At 36.6% G+C, this 20,771-nt stretch overlaps 1 protein-coding gene across 1 annotated transcript in view; it reads left to right on the forward strand.

The window, feature by feature from the left end:
- LOC131694766 (collagen alpha chain CG42342-like) overlaps nucleotides 1–20,771 on the forward strand; it is a 259,583-nt gene that overhangs the window by 141,975 nt on the left and 96,837 nt on the right. Inside the window, exons 4-5 of the mRNA XM_058983270.1 lie at nucleotides 5,572–5,607; nucleotides 16,958–16,993. Of these exons, the coding sequence (XP_058839253.1) occupies nucleotides 5,572–5,607; nucleotides 16,958–16,993 (72 nt within the window). The remainder of the gene's footprint in view (nucleotides 1–5,571; nucleotides 5,608–16,957; nucleotides 16,994–20,771) is intronic.

Below are 20,771 nucleotides of genomic sequence, written 5' to 3' on the forward strand. Positions count from 1 at the left end.
AATTTTATTCATATGTTTATCAAATTCAGTCTTCGCACAGTGATCACCCTCCATAAAAAAGTCGGTCAAAACCTCAAAAGGGATCTGAATTTGATAAAAACTTCACATTGGGGTAATTTTACGTCGCTGAATTCATGTTTGGTGTAAATTTATTATTTCTTTTTACCCGAAAATTTTGGCACCTAGGGAGGTTTGCAAAATCAACATTTACGAATATAAAGTGCACTATATCTGAAAATGCATTTTCAAAAAGACATCGTAAACTATTTGGGAGCTATCAGTTTTGTATTCCTAAATACGGGCTTTCGATATGTACTGCAAATTTAGTGCCAAGTTTTGTAGTGAAGTTGTATTATGCGGTGTAGCGCATTCATCTGCATTCGACTATAAAAATTGATTCCGTCTAACACTAGTTACACTGCTACCACTTGTATTATACATAAACAAAACATTTCTATACTTATTGTTATCATTAAATACGACACATATAGTGTAAAAGGACATTATACATGCGAGCCACAACATAGCTGCTGCGCCACACACACCCCTCTCCCCTGCCTAACCATGTATCTGACATGAGCAAATATAAAAATACGTTTTTCAACACACTAAACTTGCTGGTGTGCCACGAAATTGCTACTTAAGGAAGCTAGAATATTTTCCTATACAATCAATCCGAGTTTTTGACGGAATGCCATCTGGAGCTCCTATTTTGTGCGAAAATATCGCCCCTCTTCACTTGGGGTTTCTTTTCGAAACACTTCTCGTTTTCATTGCACTTTTTCAAATGCACTTTTTTCACACACCACTGCAAAAACACTCGTAAAACTTTAATCGTTTACTAACAAAACTTAAAATTTTCTGCCAATGTGCAGATGACCAAAGGAAAATGTTCGGAAACTCTCATTTGTGCGTTTGAATTTTCACTTCAAATTTCAGTTTTTCCTAATGTAAACAAGCGAGTCGGTGCCTAGCAACGTGGCTTCCGCATATCTTCACCTTAACCTTTAAATGCATAACGCTTTTTTAAAACAACATTGCGAAAAACATCACAAAATTATCACAGTAAAGTATTGAAACTGTAAGACAATTTTAACAAAATTAAAAAAAAATGATTTGGGCTTTTGAGGATTAATATGACTCCCATGTTTGGAAATAAAGTCAAATGCAATGTCAATTGATACAAAAAATATCTATTGCACATTTTTAAAAGATTTATTATGTACAACAAGAATGTTGACAAAAACGGAACCCATTTGTTACCAAAATCGGCGTGTGCCAAAATGGGAGCATGCCAACAACGGAACGTGCCAAAACGGAATCTTACTGTAACTCAAAAAACAAAAAAAAAAAAAAATTAGCGAAAAGTTGAAAAAATTTCCATTTTGACGCATTTACTGACTAATGTGTGTCTAAAAAGTCCAAAATTATCGTTTTTCAACTTCACGTAACTAGCAATAACAAAAAAAATTGTGTGAAAGTAGATTTTTTTCCATTATGACGCATTTACTTTCAAGTGTGCGTTTAAAATGTCTAAAACTATTGATTTTCAAATCCTCGTAACTCGCAATAAGAAACAATATTTATCTGTGAAAAGTTGAAAATTTTCGATTTTGACGCATTTATTTCCCAGTGTGCGTTCAAAATGTCTAAAACTATTGATTTTCAATACCTCTTAACTCGCAATAACAAACAATATTTATCTGTGAAGAGATGAAAACTTTTCAATTTTGACGCATTTACCTCCCAGTGTGCGTTTAAAATGTCTAAAACTATTGATTTTCAACACCTCTTAACTCGCAATAACAAACAATGTTTATCTGTGGAAAGTTGAAAATTTTTTGATTTTGACGCATTTACTTCCCAGTGTGCGTTTAAAATGTCTAAAACTATTGATTTTCAAAACCTCGTAACTCGCAATAACAAAAAAATATTGATCTGTGAAAAGTTGAAAATTTTTCAATTTTGACGCATTTACTTCCCAGTGTGCGTTTAAAATGTCTAAAACTATTGATTTTCAACACCTCTTAACTCGCAATAACAAACAATGTTTATCTGTGAAAAGTTGAAATATTTTTCGATTTGGACGCATTTACCTCCCAGTGCTCGTTTAAAATGTCTAAAACTATTGATTTTCAACTCCTCGTAGCTTGCAATAACGAACAATATTTATCTGGTAAAAGATGAAAAATTTTCAATTTTGACGCATTTACTTCCCCTTGTGCGTTTAAAATGTCTAAAGCTATTGATTTTCAACACCTCTTAACTCGCAATAACAAACAATATTTATCTGTGAAGAGATGAAAAATTTTCAATTTTGACGCATTTACCTCCCAGTGTGCGTTTAAAATGTCTAAAACTATTGATTTTCAACACCTCTTAACTCGCAATAACAAACAATGTTTATCTGTGAAAAGTTGAATTTTTTTTTCGATTTGGACGCATTTACGCATGCATTTAAAATGTCTAAAACTATTGATTTTCAACTCCTCGTAGCTTGCAATAACAAACAATGTTTATCTGTGAAAAGTTGAAAATTTTTCGATTTTGACGCATTTACTTCCCAGTGCTCGTTTAAAATGTCTAAAACTATTGATTTTCAACTCCTCGTAGCTTGCAATAACGAACAATATTTATCTGGTAAAAGATGAAAAATTTTCAATTTTGACGCATTTACTTCCCCTTGTGCGTTTAAAATGTCTAAAACTATTGATTTTCAACACCTCTTAACTCGCAATAACAAACAATGTTTATCTGTGAAAAGTTGAATTTTTTTTCGATTTGGACGCATTTACGCATGCATTTAAAATGTCTAAAACTATTGATTTTCAACTCCTCGTAGCTTGCAATAACAAACAATGTTTATCTGTGAAAAGTTGAAAATTTTTCGATTTTGACGCATTTACTTCCCAGTGCTCGTTTAAAATGTCTAAAACTATTGATTTTCAACTACTCGTAGCTTGCAATAACGAACAATATTTATCTGGTAAAAGATGAAAAATTTTCAATTTTGACGCATTTACTTCCCCTTGTGCGTTTAAAATGTCTAAAACTATTGATTTTCAACACCTCTTAACTCGCAATAACAAACAATGTTTATCTGTGAAAAGTTGAAATTTTTTTCGATTTGGACGCATTTACCTCCCAGTGTGCATTTAAAATGTCTAAAACTATTGATTTTCAACTCCTCGTAGCTTGCAATAACAAACAATGTTTATCTGTGAAAAGTTGAAAATTTTTCGATTTTGACGCATTTACTTCCCAGTGTGCGTTTAAAATGTCTAAAACTATTGATTTTCAAAACCTCGTAACTCGCAATAACAAAAAAATATTGATCTGTGAAAAGTTGAAAATTTTTCGATTTTGACGCATTTACTTCCCCTTGTGCGTTTAAAATGTCTAAAACTATTGATTTTCAACACCTCTTAACTCGCAATAACAAACAATATTTATCTGTGAAGAGATGAAAAATTTTCAATTTTGACGCATTTACCTCCCAGTGTGCGTTTAAAATGTCTAAAACTATTGATTTTCAACACCTCTTAACTCGCAATAACAAACAATGTTTATCTGTGGAAAGTTGAAAATTTTTCGATTTTGACGCATTTACTTCCCAGTGTGCGTTTAAAATGTCTAAAACTATTGATTTTCAAAACCTCGTAACTCGCAATAACAAACAATGTTTATCTGTGAAATTTGCATTTAAAATGTCTAAAACTATTGATTTTCAACTCCTCGTAGCTTGCAATAACAAACAATGTTTATCTGTGAAAAGTTGAATTTTTTTCGATTTTGACGCATTTACTTCCCAGTGCTCGTTTAAAATGTCTAAAACTATTGATTTTCAACTCCTCGTAGCTTGCAATAACGAACAATATTTATCTGGTAAAAGATGAAAAATTTTCAATTTTGACGCATTTATTTCCCAGTGTGCGTTTAAAATGTCTAAAACTATTGATTTTCAACACCTCTTAACTCGCAATAATAAACAATATTTATCTGTGAAGAGATGAAAAAATTTCAATTTTGACGCATTTACCTCCCAGTGTGCATTTAAAATGTCTAAAACTATTGATTTTCAACACCTCTTAACTCGCAATAACAAACAATGTTTATCTGTGAAAAGTTGAATTTTTTTTCGATTTGGACGCATTTACGCATGCATTTAAAATGTCTAAAACTATTGATTTTCAACTCCTCGTAGCTTGCAATAACAAACAATGTTTATCTGTGAAAAGTTGAAAATTTTTCGATTTTGACGCATTTACTTCCCAGTGCTCGTTTAAAATGTCTAAAACTATTGATTTTCAACACCTCTTAACTCGTAATAACAAACAATGTTTATCTGTGAAAAGTTGAAAATTTTTCAATTTTGACGCATTTACTTCCCAGTGTGCGTTTAAAATGTCTAAAACTATTGATTTTTAACTCCATTTACTATCAAAAAGTTGAAAAAGTTCAAAATAATTCAATTTATATAGCTTCTACCATTCCGTTTATCTGCCACTGCACGGTACTTAAACGATCAAGAATAAGATACAGGTCAAACAAGCAAACCATAACAAAATGTTCATCTTTGTACAGGTTCGTAAACTGTGTGATTGGTATCGCCTTACGCGCGACAGGTAAATTATCCTCATGACCAGTCTCAAGACCGATGACGCATTTAAATTCCATGACATGTCACGAGACCAACCATCGAGGCTTGGAAGCTAACCTGTTTGAGACATGAGACATTTTCAGCAGAGCGTGAATGTACGGGTGGCTTGACATGTCGCGAAAAATGTACACAGGTTCCAACTATGCATAGTAGGGATGGATAGGATTAGTTAACTTTCCAAATAACTATCATCAAATTATAGTGAATAAGGGGGCATGTAGAGACGGGATTTTTCTCCGGGTTGTTCGATTTATAGCTCAATATAATTCAACGAGTAAATTATATTGAGTTATAAATCGAACAACCCGGTAACTAATTTTGAGAAATGAGGTTACAAAGCATTAAAAAAAAATTTCTTGTCTTAATAATTAATAATTTTTTTATATTTTAAATAAATTCTACCATTTTCATAAATCATTTCGACAGGCCCTGAAACAGCATTGGGGCATCAACATTTCATAAGCATCATCTTATGTTCCTAGCTTTTCTAGTTTCTTGTAAACAATGAGCGGATGAATTCGTTATGGTGCTCATTTCCGTGAAACAGTAACTTAACTTAAAGTCTCATTTCAGACACTTTCTGTTTTCTCAATCCACTCACGTTAATGGATTCTACAAAGTTTGTCATAATTTAGAACTTAATCGTAGGACTGTGAATACCTCTCATCCGAGACCTGCCTCTTCGTTTTGTTCCATCTTGTGAACCAATCTACTTTAACGATTATCACCCAAAGTGAATGCATTTCGGGTGTGATTATTGCTCTTTTCACCATCTCGAGCATATCCCGCGTACCGAACGTACTCTCTCAGATTTCCATTCTCCAAACTTTTAACTTTAAATTACCGCAATAAAATTTGACTGGTTTCTCATTAACTCACCTTTTATTTCTTCTTTCTCTTACCTCCCACAGGGTCCAACAGGTCCACCTGGCAAGAATGGTCTTCCGGTATGTGTAACTTTTTTTTTCTCTCTTTCTTCTGACAGCATTTACAGCATGATCGCACAGCCTGCGTAATAAACAGTAGATCATAAATAATCATTACGACTTTTAAGGAAGCATCGAAACGAAATCCGAGCGAAAACAAACATACCATATATTTTATAGCATGTAACAGAAATAAAACGATTACGCCCTTCGGTTGAAACCTGCACAGCTACAATACAGACGGAACGGACGAACGAATGAATGAACGACCGAACGCGCTCGCTTGCATGAACATTTTCAGAGCCTACTGTGATGCGGTTTTCTGCGGTCGGACACTAGCTTTCTCACTCTCTTTCTCGCACATCGTACGCGGCAATGTGGAAAGAAAAAAACACTCATCAATTTCGGCATTATTTTGACACCTAGCGTAGACAATGGCTATTGTTTGATTGTTTCTTTGTTTAATTCGGAGTTAAATGGTGTAAAAGCGCAAGTTTGAGTTTGAAAATGAGTGGTTGATTTAGATTATCTAACTAATTTCGACTATGCGACAAATATTTAAAATCAATTCTCACCCATAAACTGCGGCGCACAAAACGAGCATTTTAAACCTTTTCCTTTCGCACAAAAGCGAAATATTATTTGTATGGCGAACCTCATTCCAGCTGTTCGTTAGAATCATTATTTTAATTCCATTAAAAATAATACCACATGCAAGAGAAACAAGAAAAAACGGCTTGTTGCCGCTTGTGAAAATAAAGCGAAAAATAAAAATCCATCCAACATATCATAAAACAAAAGCAACGATTCCAACAGATGCACCGCAGCGACAGGTTGTTGGTTGTGTATTCGAATGTGTTTTTCACTGGCATTGATATTAATACGCTATTCATTATGAAATGCGGGGGCCTAGGTACGCTATCACGTGCTAGAGTGTACGATTATTACTAATAGAAAGAGTTTATACAAATGCTCATTAAGCAACTTAACGTTGCCTGGGTTAATGATTCTGTACCACGGAAAAAAAATTCCAGCTGAAAATAGTATTTAACTTTTGCCTCATGTAGCTTTAAAACCTTTAAATGCTTTAAATTGCTTCGCTCAAGTTGCCTGACAGAAATTGAAGTAATCATTTTTTCGAAACGTGGTGAAGGAAATTTAAAACTTTTTACCGAAACGCTTCGAATAATATTTTCGATCGGAATCGGCACCGAAAAGTTTCGCAAATTAATGCCATCGAAGTTTCCCCTAGAAACTTATGGTTTGGCAAGCAGTTTGTTCCTTCGGAAAATGGGGAGTACTCTTTTTACGACAACCGCAAGCATGACGGTTGAGTTTTTAGAAGTGAAATCAAATAATGATTAATTTCTATTACTAATCTCGTCTAAATAAAAGTTACCTAAAATCTTCAAAAAATTCCATTCAAAAATTTTGCGCAAATTTTTGCCAACTGGACCAACTCACACAGTCAGAAAACGCGACAAAATTTAATATAAAATGATTAGGTTTACAATAGTGAAAAAGTGTTTATGGATGCACCATGTTCTTCATTTTGGGTGATACAGTTATAGCGATTTGTGACATTTTTTTTCTAAAGTTTGTAAAAAAACTTCTCAGGAGTGGGAAAAATCTCTACTCGTAATACTCTCTAATAGTTTTTTTTTGTTTCGATTATAGTGGTTCTAACCACAGGCTCTCGCTTCTTTTTTAAATTAAAAGAATCTCTATCCTTATTTACGAGCGCAGTGTTTTCAATCTTTTAATTGCACCTAAATCATTAAATTTGGGTCAATGACGTCTTCGGATCGATTTGTGGACATTACAAGTATGGTTTCTAGTACCGACCCGTTTTGGCGAGGAACGGTTCTGCGGTAGCTCACTACCGGTAGCACCAGAAAAATACCGATACTGAAATATATTCGCCAGGGAAAAAAAATTGAAAACACTAGAGTAGAATAAAACGTTCAAAACTACTTTTATTGGTTAGCTTCCATACGCTACAGTCAACCTTCTAATCTCGACTAGAGTATAAGCAAAAAAAATACTTTTTTAAATCTACCTTATTTAAATCAAGTAATCAAATTCTACCGCTTTGTTGTTCATCCACTGCACAAATTGTACAGTACCGTTTCTTCGGCTCCGCAGTGAAATGGGAGAAGTGACAAGATCCTCTTCTACGGGCAATTGCTATTGCGACGTACTTTAAACAAGCTCGTATTCGATCAAACGTGCGCTAGATGGAACACAACAACATTTGTGCCACGTTTCTCCTATACATGAGCGATGATGACCTCGGGGTGCGCCAATTTGTACCGCACACTAACTCGAAGTTCCTAAAAGGAATCATATCGAATTACGGAGAAGTGCAATCCATTATTTGGAGAAACCTTTTTGTGTTGTGAGAATCCACCTAACGAAATATATTCCTTCTTACCTGACTTTGAATGCGAATCGCATATAATCAAACAACGTTGAGTACAAACTCAGATCGGATCCCTGTGTGTCCTACTCGGATCGTGGTTAGATACTAAGTCGCATAATGGAAACCAATGCGAATGTCACTTATGGGAGATCCCAAAAACAAATGCTCTGCGTAATACCGATAATACCGGTACTTACGCCTTTTCAGTACTGGTATGTCGGTATCGAAAATGGGTTGGTATTTCTGGGATTTTCGGCAACGGTACCACAACTCTAATTACAAGCCCTTTCATATGGTGTTGTGATTTTAGGGATTCCCTAAATGTGAGATATATTTATGGATTATGTCTTCATCAAAGTTTTAGAGCAGGCTTTTGCCAACAACTTTGCTGAAGACACAAAGTCTTCATCTTTAATATCTTCAATCTTATTTTTGTTGTTTGTTGATGAGCCCTTAAAAGCCAATCCATTAATATAACTTTTTAAACATCATCCTGACAAGTTGGGTATGTTCCGTAATTTTGAATTATCGAAGTGGACAACTTTCAAGATTACAACATTAGCTGATCCCGTTTATTTTTGAAGTAATTCGACTATTTTCGAAAAAAAATATAGTCTCCAAAGAGTGATTGGCTGTTTACTTTGAAACGGATAAGTATACGTCTATAGTGTTTTCAAGATGATTAATCCTCCTGAAAGTGAGATTTTCGATTTATTTTTCTAGTAAAATGATCTTACGTCTTTGGAAAAGTTGTTGAGATTGTTTTCGCGAATATCTCTGCTGAACACACTTAGTATGTTCTTCAAACACTTCAGAAGTTCAGCTGCAACTAGAGCTGGTTATCCGGTTTTGTTTATTCAAAAGTTATCACTTTCAAAATTTTCGGTTTTTTTTTGCAAAAATTAATTCTAGGTTACAAAAGATAACCAATGATCTGTTCTGGAAAGATACATATCTTTACAGGACAAATAACTTTTTGAAACATGCTGATGCTCTATCTACGATATTTAAGAAAGTATGCTGAAAAAAGTTTTAAGGGGTCATTCACAAACAACGGTCTATAACTTGTAGTGTACTATAATTAGAGATTTTTGGTCTTCAGTAAAATTGTTCGCAAAAAAACAACATTTTTGAAAACTCCATCTTGTTTATCGAACTGTCAAAAAAAATTTTAGCAACTATTCCACTTCAAGGGAGATTAATCGCTATAACTATATCACCAAATTCAAGGTCTTAGATCATCATAAAACATCCCAGAAGACATCATTGCTGTCTGCTTTACCGTTTTTGCCTGAATATTTTTTGTATGTTTCTGGTAAATAAAATACTGTGACGGAATCGGGAATTGAACCCAGGTGTACTGCGCACAGGACTATCGATTTACCAAGTACGTTGTGCCAGCCCGGTATAGGCCGTTGTTTGTGAATTACTCATCAAAATATTTAATGAATATCACTTTCTAAATATTGTAAATAAATCTGTAGTACTTTTTGTTTATTTTATAAAGATACAAATCTTCTCGGAATATATGTATCATCGACCTATCGCTCGTGACTTTGAAGTTATTGGGTATTTATGATAATAACACCATAACTTTTAATAGTTATAACTTTGAACCGACGACGCCTATGATTGAGTGGTAAGCATGACTGCCCGTCATCTCAATGGGTTTGGGTTCCATCCCAGCCTAGGTCGTTGAGATTTTCTAGGGTGAAAAATCAACGGCCACGTCTTCTTTCTGAAAGAAAGTAATTATAAATGAAAAGAACTACTGAACGGTGCCTAGTTATAGTTGCAATTAGAAGCATTTCACATCGTTTTCGATTTACGAAACTTTTCATGAGTTAAATTTGAAATAACAAACTTTTTTACGACCCAGGTTAGTGCGTGCCGTACACTATGAGGTTGCAAAACAAATAAAAGTTTGTTATTTTCAAAACGAAGTTTATGAGTAGATGTGTCTGAAGCCATTTTTAAATCAAAGATGTCGACCGACATTTGCTTCAACAGCAAAATTATCTACAACCTCAACAATACTGTCTAATCGCAATGGGACTGACAAGTAGATGACGAAAATCGATGTCTGAAGCCATTTCAGTATCCGATTCAGCAAAAGCAATCGAATTATCGAAAGTGTAACACAACAAGAATTCGCTATTTTGGATTTTTAAATGCCGTCAAATATTTCGAATTGAATCATTTTCTTGCTCATTCCGAAGTCGCCATCTTGTATGGTAAAAGGGTGGCAAATATTTCATTCCATTATCTACTGTTCAAGCCCTTTCTAAAATTACCCACATTGTTAGGGGTTTCCGAGAATATTATTCAACCGGAAGTTGCCACTTTATATTTCAAGATGACTTGAAACAACGATTTCCATCATCTACTCGTAAAGCCCGTCCCAAAAATACACATATTAGAGTTATCAAAAATATTGCATAAGCGGAAGTCGCTCTCTTAGACTTTAAAATGGCACCAAACATCGATTTCAACCATCCACGCATCAAGCCCACTCCAAAAAATACCCATATTGTTAGGGTTACCGAGAATATTGCTTAATCGTCCACTTGAAAGTGGCGTCATACATCAATTTTCATCATCTACTCGTCAAACCCGGTTCAAAGATGCTCATATTCTAAGGTTTTTCATGACTATTCCTCCAACATCTACTCGTCAACCCCATTGCAAGCATTTCGGGATTCACTTCACTTTTTTTAAACGATTCGTTTTTTCTGCCATTCTTCGTAGTGGCAACGCTCATAGATCTAGAGACTCACTTAATCAAACTTAATGGTTGATCTGTGACATTGAACGTTCAATTTTGCACTGTATTGAACTTGATGTCATAAAGCTAAAGGAGTGTAGTGAAAGAAAAAAAATTCATCAACCTGTTCCTTATTACGCTTGTAGATCTCATGTTCTGTATTTCAGAAAATTTTTGGATGACCATAAACTTTAGTTGGACTCAATATTTCTTCAACTTTGTATTATGCTCCTCCATGAGTGGAATATTGTCCATCGTCAGTCAAAAATGAATAAAGGTTTCAAAAAAAAAATTGGGACCAAATTTGACCAAAATTGGACCGTATTTATATGTGCACCAAAGCGATTGTTGTTTTATATGGTAAACTTTTTTCAAAGAGACAAAAATTTAAAATTTGCTAGAGCTCGAGCACATGATACAAGGTTTCAAATGGATGAATTTGGATTCTTAAAATAATTTTTTTTTTACATATTATATAGGTTTTTCTTTGATTTTTTTCTTTCATTTAATGTTAATGTGGTCCAATATCGCTCTAATTGCGCCCATTTTTTTTTTGGCTGACGGTGGACAATATTTCAACAACACAAAAATAACTGCAACTCTAATAAGTATGAACTGAATCCATTTAATCGATCGCAAAATGGCTGTTTACGCTTGAAACCTTGAAACTCCAGGGTGTTTTTGGAATTCCTGGAACCTAGTAATTTTCTTTATCCAAATTTTGAAGCAACATTGCGTTCATGGATTTTGCTTGCGCAATCAGTCATGTTTGCCTATGCGGAGCTTGGTATCAACAACTTTGACAATCGTTGGTTAATATTTTAAAAATATGCAAAAACAAATAATTATTTCTGAAAAATAAAATTGCTATGCTTCCTTAATTCAAGTATTATTTTTGCAAAAGACAAGCGAACAAAAGGAAATGGTCCATAAAATTTCGAAAATGATGGTCGAACTATCTATTGTATTCGCCACGAGAATAGTAAATAATTTTGAGCGGCCGAAAATAAGCGTCAACTGTTCCAAGAACCTCCAAGAATACTAGCAAATAACTACGAAAATACCATCCGTTTTACATTCGTTTATTGATTATGTTCGGCTTGGTTCGGTGAAAGATAATAGTGTTTTCAACGTCTTAATCGACACCAGCCGCAAATATGCTTGCTACAGAGCACCACCAGCGACGAACACTTTGATGAATCCTGTAGAGGTAATAGACTGCATGATCCCCGGCGTTTTTCTATCAACGCTGAAAATGCTTCAAAACCGTGTAAAAAGATTATAGCGCGCACTGAAAAAGCACGGGTGTAAAATATTTATTCACAGTAAATATAAATGAAAATATAAAAGATACACGGCTCCGTTGAGCTTTCATGTGGTGCCGTGTTAAATTTAATTTTATGCTTAAAAAATACAGATATTTTTGAACCTCGATTCTAACTTTTTGATGGACTGGGATAGAAATTCTTTTCGATTTCGCAGGATTTTTGTGCATCCTCTTAAAAAACGTAAAATTTCTGACTACGCCACTGGGCTCAATTTACCACAATAGATTTAAATACTGTTCACAGTAGCTCGTTTTTTTAGCTTAGAAAAAACTAGTGCGATCTAAGAATCATTGGTTTCTGAAGTTTGTCTGAAGCATGCTCTTAGTGAACAGTACGAATATAAGGACAGTAGGTGGCTTCCTTATTGGTTTCTTAATTCAGTGTCATTTATTTGAGTTTAGAGTGCATATTCTAACTCACTTGAACAAACACGTTGTACTGAGATGAATATTGAGATTTTGTAAACTGATTTGCTGAATGCTTTCACATACTTGATTGAGGACTGCGTAAATTTCTTCAAGATTATATGGCGACTGTGACGGAAACCTTTTTAAAAATGTAATTTCGTATTGTGGTGAGAACTGTCTTATTGATTGTGTTACAGTGTGCGAGCAATTGTGGGAATGCTTGGGATTCGTTGTGAAGATTGGGGACAGGCAAAGCGTAGTTGGTAAATCGATAGCCTTGTACGCAGCTCACCTGAGTTCGATTCCCAACCCCGTAGATAAGGTTAGAGATTTTTCCAAAAGAAATTTCTCTAACTAGAAAAGAGGCGAATGACCCTAAGGGTAAAACCTCTATAATCAAAATAAAAAAAGATTAAACGCAAACTGCGATTTTAATGCACTCAACGGCAATAAGAATTCAGTGACTCGGCATAAAAATGTACCAAATGCCGTAATTGCCCAGATTCTTTCGGTTTACTTCAGTTCCGGTCAGTTTTACCTACTTCAGTGTTTGGGTACAGTTTTTTTTCTTAATATTTCTATATAACTCTAAAACTGATTTTGCATAATTGCATGATGTCAAATCAGGCCAAAAGACCGAAGAACCACAATCTTGTCTCGAAGAGGTAGTCGATGTTTTTGAAGGTACTCTTTGTGGTAAGTTCCCTCCTACGATTCATAATCTCGGTGGTTGTGGTATAACTCTGACTGTGTTTACCGTAACTGCAAATTGCTTGCCAGACCAAAACTGAAATCCAATTTCGTGGCCAATTTTAAATTTCTGTTTGTTTGTATTTTCCAGCGCTATTCAATTTACCTCTGGTTGTCAATACCAGGCTCACTCGAAACCATAGCATTCACTGCCCTCAGTCGTTTGTAAGTTTGCGACGGGATAATTTCGAATTTTTGCGATGCGCTAGCTGATTTTTTTAAGTTTGCTTGGCTAAATTTGCTTCAATGCCAGCATTGGTCTAACAATTGTTGTGTAGATCCATTGTATGTAGTTGGGTTTGAGTCCCCAAGATTTGCCGAAAGCTCGTCTACATTGATCGAAAGCGGTGAAGGCTTTCTTGATTCTGAAATCGATGTGAGCTGACCAATTTTGTTTTGAGTCAAGAATTACCTAAACGTACACAACTTAATCTGCGACAATAATTCCAGTGTCAAAGAACTGCAACAGAGAGCTCTGGTTGTAATCTTTCGTTGCGTGAAAAGCACCATTGATGTTTTATTTGGATTAACGGATAGTCCAACATGAAGGCCCCATTGCTCAACAGCACACAAGGCGTGCTGCATCAAATCATGAAGTGTGTGTTAATGCGAATACCAGTGACAATCTATGACAATCGTCGGCGAAATCATTTGTCGGAAACCTAAGCTCATAAATTTTCCTCAACAAGCCATCGGCGACAAGGTACCATAGAAATGGTGACAGCACACCACCTTGAGGACATCCGTTGACATTCAGTTTCCCTATCTCTACTTGTCTTAACCCTTAGCGAGACGAATTTTTTTCGTCGTTAATGCTGTTACTTTTAGCTTTATATAGGTTTTCGGGCTCGCAGATTCTGACGTTCAAAATCCAAAATGGCGGATCCAATATGGCGACTGTGCTTGGCTAAATTTCATGTTCTTTTTTTAAATTGACCTTAAACGTCTTACAAGGGGGTTTTCGGGGTCGCTGATTCTGATTCTGGCGTCAAAATGGCGAAATTCGAAATGACGGATTCAATATGGCGACTGTGCTTGGCTAAATTTGCAGGAGCCATTTTGAATTTTCGAATTCTGACATCAGAATCGAAATTAGCGACCCCAAAAACTCGTAAATCGAGGTTTATGCTCATTGTAACAAAATGCGGAAATTTCGTAGAAAATGGCTACCATTGTGTAGCCGCCATTTTGAATTTCCGACTTCTGTTATCAGAATCGTAATCAGCGACCTCAAAAACCATATAATCTATGCAATAAAAATTGGACTAAACCGTTTTGCGCGTTAAGGGTACAAGACCTAATTTTAATTAAGTTTTGTATTTTTTGTGTTTCGAATTCATCTCGTCAGTAACTAGCACCATCTGGGTGTCTAGTTAGACGATGTATCTGAACTAGTACCCAAATTAGCACTAGTTAGACACAAAAAATTCCAAACAGTTCACACGACATATGTGAACGCCTAAAGCCACATGTCCCGAGTGATGTCCCGGGAAGCAAATATAGCTCTGGTTTGCTGACGAGAAAGCGAAGACGAACTCTTGTCTTTTGGTTCAAGAAACCAAACGCCTGGTATTATGCAATAAAAATTGGACTAAACCGTTTTGCGCGTTAAGGGCACAATATAATCTATTTTTATGCTAGTTGAGAAGTTATCCCTGTCTCTCAGAATCTTTAATAGACCAGCATAATAATAAAGTCCATTTCTGCATATTTTGATAATTTTTGTCGAAAAAACTGACATACACAAAATTCTGCAAAAAAATCTATTATTAAGTTCAATGTTTGAGATACATGCATAAATTTTTTTGGATCTCTAGGACTTTTATTTAAGACACAGCCGAATTTATTGTAAAAACGACATTTTCGAATTTTTATTGTTTATAACTAATTAGTAATTAACAAATTCACATAATTTTTTGTACTAGTTGTACTCCTTACATCCCTAAGAGTTGATTAAAAGAAAGAATTCGTATTCATATGTCAACGCTATCTAGAAATCCAATAAAAACTTAAGAGAAGTAGGTGGGACGTATACGTTCCACTGCGTCACAAAGGGTTACCGATGACCACAGATATCGGTTGCTAAGCATTGCGTGTACCCAGTTCGTGATATATAAAGATACTCCAGGACTTCATGCTGCTTCCAAAATGGATTCGAAAGACATGTTGTCAAAAGCATCTTTTATATCAAGAAAAACTTCTAAGCTTGATTGCTTTCACGAAAAAAGGCTTTTCAATGTTGTAGACAACATTGTGTGACAGTGTGGTAGTATGTGATATGCATATAGTGGTTGATTAAACGTTCCACTGATTTGAGAAGGAAGGAGGTCAGAGTAATTGGTCTAAAGCTCTTGCCTCCTCATGTGTAACACGACCACCATTAATGCATTTTACAGTCGTTTCCCGCCACGCTAATGGAATATATTCTGTTGCAAGACTAAAAGTAAGAACTTTTCAAAATATGCATAAAGTGCTCGTATGCTTTTTGAAGTAGAACTTGAATGATTCTATCATTTTCCGGAGATTTATACGGAGTAAAACTTCCAAACGCCCATTTGATCGATTCAGTTGTCACAATTCTACGAACAAATTCCCAAGAATCAGAACTACCTGAAAAGAACTCAAGGGCAGTCGTCAGTGATGGCTCCGCTTAGCCTGAAAAGTGTGTGTCAAAAAGACAGTTGATTACTACATCAGACGGGTATTCACCATTAGCTGTTCTAATCGAACTGACCTGCTTTTGTACATAACTTTTTCAGTCGGACAAGCTCGCTGTTCCACCAAAGGGTTTCTCTAGAAGCACGCATAACTCGAATTGGACAAGTCTCTTGGTATGCTACTGCTACGAGTGAGTTTGTTTTATCGACGACCACTTCCAAGTCACTTGGAGATTCAATCGTCGGAAGATACCCATGAAACGTAAGCGCCAAACCTTCTTCGTAGAGGTCCCAGTTCGTAGAGTTGTGTAAGGTCCCAGTTCGTAGATATGTGACGCTATCTAGCGAGCCATTTCAATGAGCAACAACGATGTACTTACGATCAGATAGCGACGACTCAAGCTCGTTTAGTACGAGCTAGTTTGTCAACTCATGCGTAATACCGTCAGAGCAGAGAGTTACATCTAAAACCTCTTCTGTACCAGATGCCAGCGGTTTGCTACATTATGTACTGACGAGATTAGGCCAAATTACACATTCTTGAGCATCGGAAATGATTTCCATAACCATGCTGACCTGTTTAATTTGTGTTTTCAATTTTGTGCTTTTTATGAATAACGAAAATTGTCAGATAATCTTCTTTTCGATTAAAAAAAAGTCATCTGAAAATATGCAAGAATTTGACCTATTTGGAAGCTTTTTAAGCTTACCTTTTTAAATCCAAAATTAAACTCAAATCATTTCAGCTAATGCCTTGTTCCTGTACGTGTGCGAGAAAGAGATTGCGAGACGGACGAAACAGAAACGAGACGAGTGAAGCGGAAACCAGAAACGAGACAGAAAACCAACAATAAATAAATCACCCTGAATCATTTTTCATTAGCATTCTTTTATCGTTCTTCTCTTCTCTTCACTGCGCGCGGAAATCAAAAATTATTGCACGTTGATTCCTGGAAACCAAACCAAACCAAAAAAAAAACCGCACGCACGCACGCCAAAATTAATCACTGCATCGCATGCAACCTCCACCGCGCGCTCTGCAGGGCCTGAAGGGATCGAAGGGAGATCGAGGCTCGATGGTAAGATTTTTATTAAGGATAAAATGTGCAATTTCTCTCGCTTTCCAGTGGTGGTTTTTGTGCTTTTTAATTTAGCGTGTATTTGACTAATTGCTTAACCCCCAATCCGGTGGAACTGATTCCAGAAGGAGGTGTAAATACTGTGTCGCTCCGATTACATTTTTAAAAATGGTAATTTCTTCATGGTTGAAGGATTATTGGCTTGTCCGATTGTAAGCGAATGTACGAGTGAAAATCTGGTTGGGAAGTGCGGATGCAATTTTACATGTTTAATTTTTATCTGTGATTATGCCACTGCATTCCATCTGTGGAAAGTGTGTTCGTGTTGAATCGAGCAGATTGTACTACGGATTACAATATCGAACTGTGAAACTTTACTTTGTTTTTATGTTTAAATTCAACAATTTCATTTCGAAACTAACCGATTTAGATTAATAACTTTCGTTATGGATTTCGATCAGTTCACACCGTACGAATTTACCCCCACTGACTTTGTTTACAAGCAACAACAAAAAACATTAAAGATTAACCTACATTCTCCCGATACACTCCCTGTGAATTTAATCTGCTTTATCTGAAACGAAAAGCCGAACAATTCCCCGCAATCATCGACCTGCTCCGTAAGAAGATTATCGACTCAACGAAAAACTCCCAGAAACCAGAGTCGCGCACATTCGTCTATCGTCAGCTTTCAATTTGCTGGATATGCAAACAGAACTCGAATAGAAACACTCTACGCTACCAGCAAACAACAGGACCGTCTGTCGGACACACATAGCGCGAGAGAGAGAACGAGGTACTGCCCTACATAAAGCCGAATCTTTGTGTAAATATCGTACTGTTATGTGTACCAGCTTCAAACCAACCACATGGCGACCGACTATAGAATTGGTACTACTACTACTACTACCACCATCAGCGTTAGTCCGTCACCTTGAGGCTGGATGGATCACTACTGGAAAGTACAACAGATCCAACGGCAGCCAGAATCGAGTTTGTTTATTATCAGAGCGAATGATTTCAAAACAGACTGCATTAGCGCCTTGCCTCCGTCGGTCGGGGCCGAGTTTTCAAGTTGGAAGAAGAAAATATAACAAATGGAGCTCGGAACGAATCACGTTTGAAGTGGCGGGTGGAAGCAAAGGGGGAGGAAATTCTGGTAGGTTCCGTGAGGCACGATTTCCTCGTTGATTGGAAATCGTTCACTGAATCTTTCGATGCTGGCTTCCTACGAGGTGCAGTATAGTTTCTCAATGATTTCTATCTCCTTTCGATTGTACACGAATACACTTATTTACACACACGCAACAATACACTAGTCACTTGTCACCACTTTGATTCAATTTGTATCTACTTACTTGTCGACTACATGATTTCTGATGTCCCGTGAGAAAATGATTTGCGTTGATTTTTTTTCGACCTTGTCATTGTTGATGTCTCGTTGGTAAACAACCTGAGTAACATCGAAACAAGTTGATTTGATTATATTATTTTCCGAATGACTCATAATATTTGGAAACGGTTGCATGAAAAAGAAAATCGAACGATTCGAGTCCATAAATTTGGGTTCCTTTCGACAGTTCAAGCATTTTTTTTTGTTTCATTCGAACGTCGACGTCAATTTATCTTCTCGTGTGTCAGAGCTAAATTTATTCACTTGAAACGCCCGTTCGATTGCGACATTACGTGAAAAAGTTCGATTCGTTTTGGTCGGAAAAACAGGCACTGCTCGTCGTTTCTCGTTTCCAATCGATTGTTTCGGCCTACTACTACTACCGGTGGCACGCACGAGGATCTAATTCTAATAAATTGCGCTCTCATCCTGTGATAGAGTGAAATTGAAAAGCACAACTTTTTGATCAACAACAGTTGTTTTTGTTTGTTTGTAGCTCGCTTTTTAGGTTGATGAAATGTCGCCATTTGCTGATATTGATGGCGATGAATAAAAAAACAATCTGAGTTCGTGGGGCTTAGCGTATTGGACTTCCGATTTGCTATTTGCCTGCGGGCCTTTGAACGGATCAATTCGATTAATAGTTCCGTTTCGTGCTACTATAGAGCACATTTAGGGCCTCCATCTATCCTGACCAATTTCCAATCGTTACGAAGTTCCATTTTTCGCGGAAACCCATTAGTTCAACTTGCATCGTCACAGTTATCTACGAACGAACGAACGTGTGCATCCAAGACAAGTCCTCCCTTCACGGATCCCGGCTGATAACTTCCCCCCCGAACGGATAACGATGACAAATTGATATCGCTGTGCAGCTCAATTCCCCGCGTTGATGGTGTGAGAGTGCATACTTTTCACTGTATTTTTTTTTCCGAGATGCATATTTTTGCGCATCTGCTACGCTTCCGATGCAAATTCCCTCATCCTCGCCAAACTAACAACGCTCGCGCGTGGGTTGGTCTCTAACTCCAGAGAAAACCGCCCGAAGCCCGGGATTCAATTACCAAATTGTACTCCAATCCGTTAGTGAACCACCCTCACCCCATTCGGCGGAATCAACGGGCAGTTAGCTCGAAAGGACTGCTGCCCGAGTATACACTAGTTTTTTTTTTAGACTTGTCCGAGGGCCCCCCGGGCAGTTCGTACTCCGACATTGACATTGGAAAAGTTAAACTTTCATTCGTATATGGGAGGAGGGCTATTCCGTTGAACGGTCCAAGCGAACGTTGGCGCGTCGTAAATTTGTGCGGACAAAACCGCACATGTGTCACGGGATGGTTTTTTGTTCGTCCGATTCAGTCATAGAGTGAAAAAAAAACCCAGGCATAGTTTTAGGCGCAAGTGTTTGATTGAAATTGAGATTGATAGCGGATAGAGTCTTCTTTCGAACGTCGTGGTCGCGCGACGGCTTGCAATTCGAGTTAAGCTGGGTGTAAATCATGTGCGTTAGTCTAGACTAGCGAAACAACAAATTGATTCCGACCGGCGGCGGCTAGACTTCTAGTTTCGTGTAGCTAGCAACCACGTCTAGAAGGGAGATGGCTTTTGGTGATGCTAAATGTGGATAAACAATCATTAATAATCTTTCCAATCTTCCTGCTTCTGGGTTCTCACTTCGGCATAGAACCAAGGAGTCGTGTCAGTTTGTTGGCCACATGTTGGACAACAAATTCGAAAATTATTTGCACTTTAACGGTAATTTACGATTATGCCTATTTGTTGTTTGACTAGTGAGGAATATTGGAATATTTGCTTCTGTTTCTTGTTGAGGTCGTTTCATATAGCTATCACGGGAGCTTGGTTTATGTTGAAGGGCACTGGTCCAGAAGGGAGAGTTTTTGTGCTCTAAAAGCGAATTCTGCGAAGGTCATTTGAAGTGATTTTGATAAAGAGTAAGTAGTCACGCCATCTATTTCCACTACCCGGGCCGGTATGTAGACGCGGTAGTCCCGCGTAATGTTTTTTATTTGCTCGAACATGTGTTATCTATGGTCATATTCGGGTAATTAGCAGTCTAGTTCCTTGAAATTTAAGCCAATCTATTCCCGGTCGAAAGGTGAAAGCGCACCACCTGAATTCGGAAACTGTGCCATCTCATCGACATACAAAGGAGACTTGAGTGGTTTTAGTTTAAGCGTAATATTTTTTTTTCTGAGCTAGCCTTTCAGAATTTTGTGTAAAAGATGCAAAAAAGAGATTCGACAAAAAATATAATTGTGTGCTATACTGAAATATTATTGTACGTATATTGAGATCTTCGGAATCTCTGCATAGTAAATTGCGTTATAAAGAACAAAAAGATATGGCATTTCTTTCTCACGTGCT

The sequence above is a fragment of the Topomyia yanbarensis genome, chromosome 1, assembly GCF_030247195.1.
Source record: "Topomyia yanbarensis strain Yona2022 chromosome 1, ASM3024719v1, whole genome shotgun sequence".
NCBI lineage: Eukaryota > Metazoa > Arthropoda > Insecta > Diptera > Culicidae > Topomyia > Topomyia yanbarensis.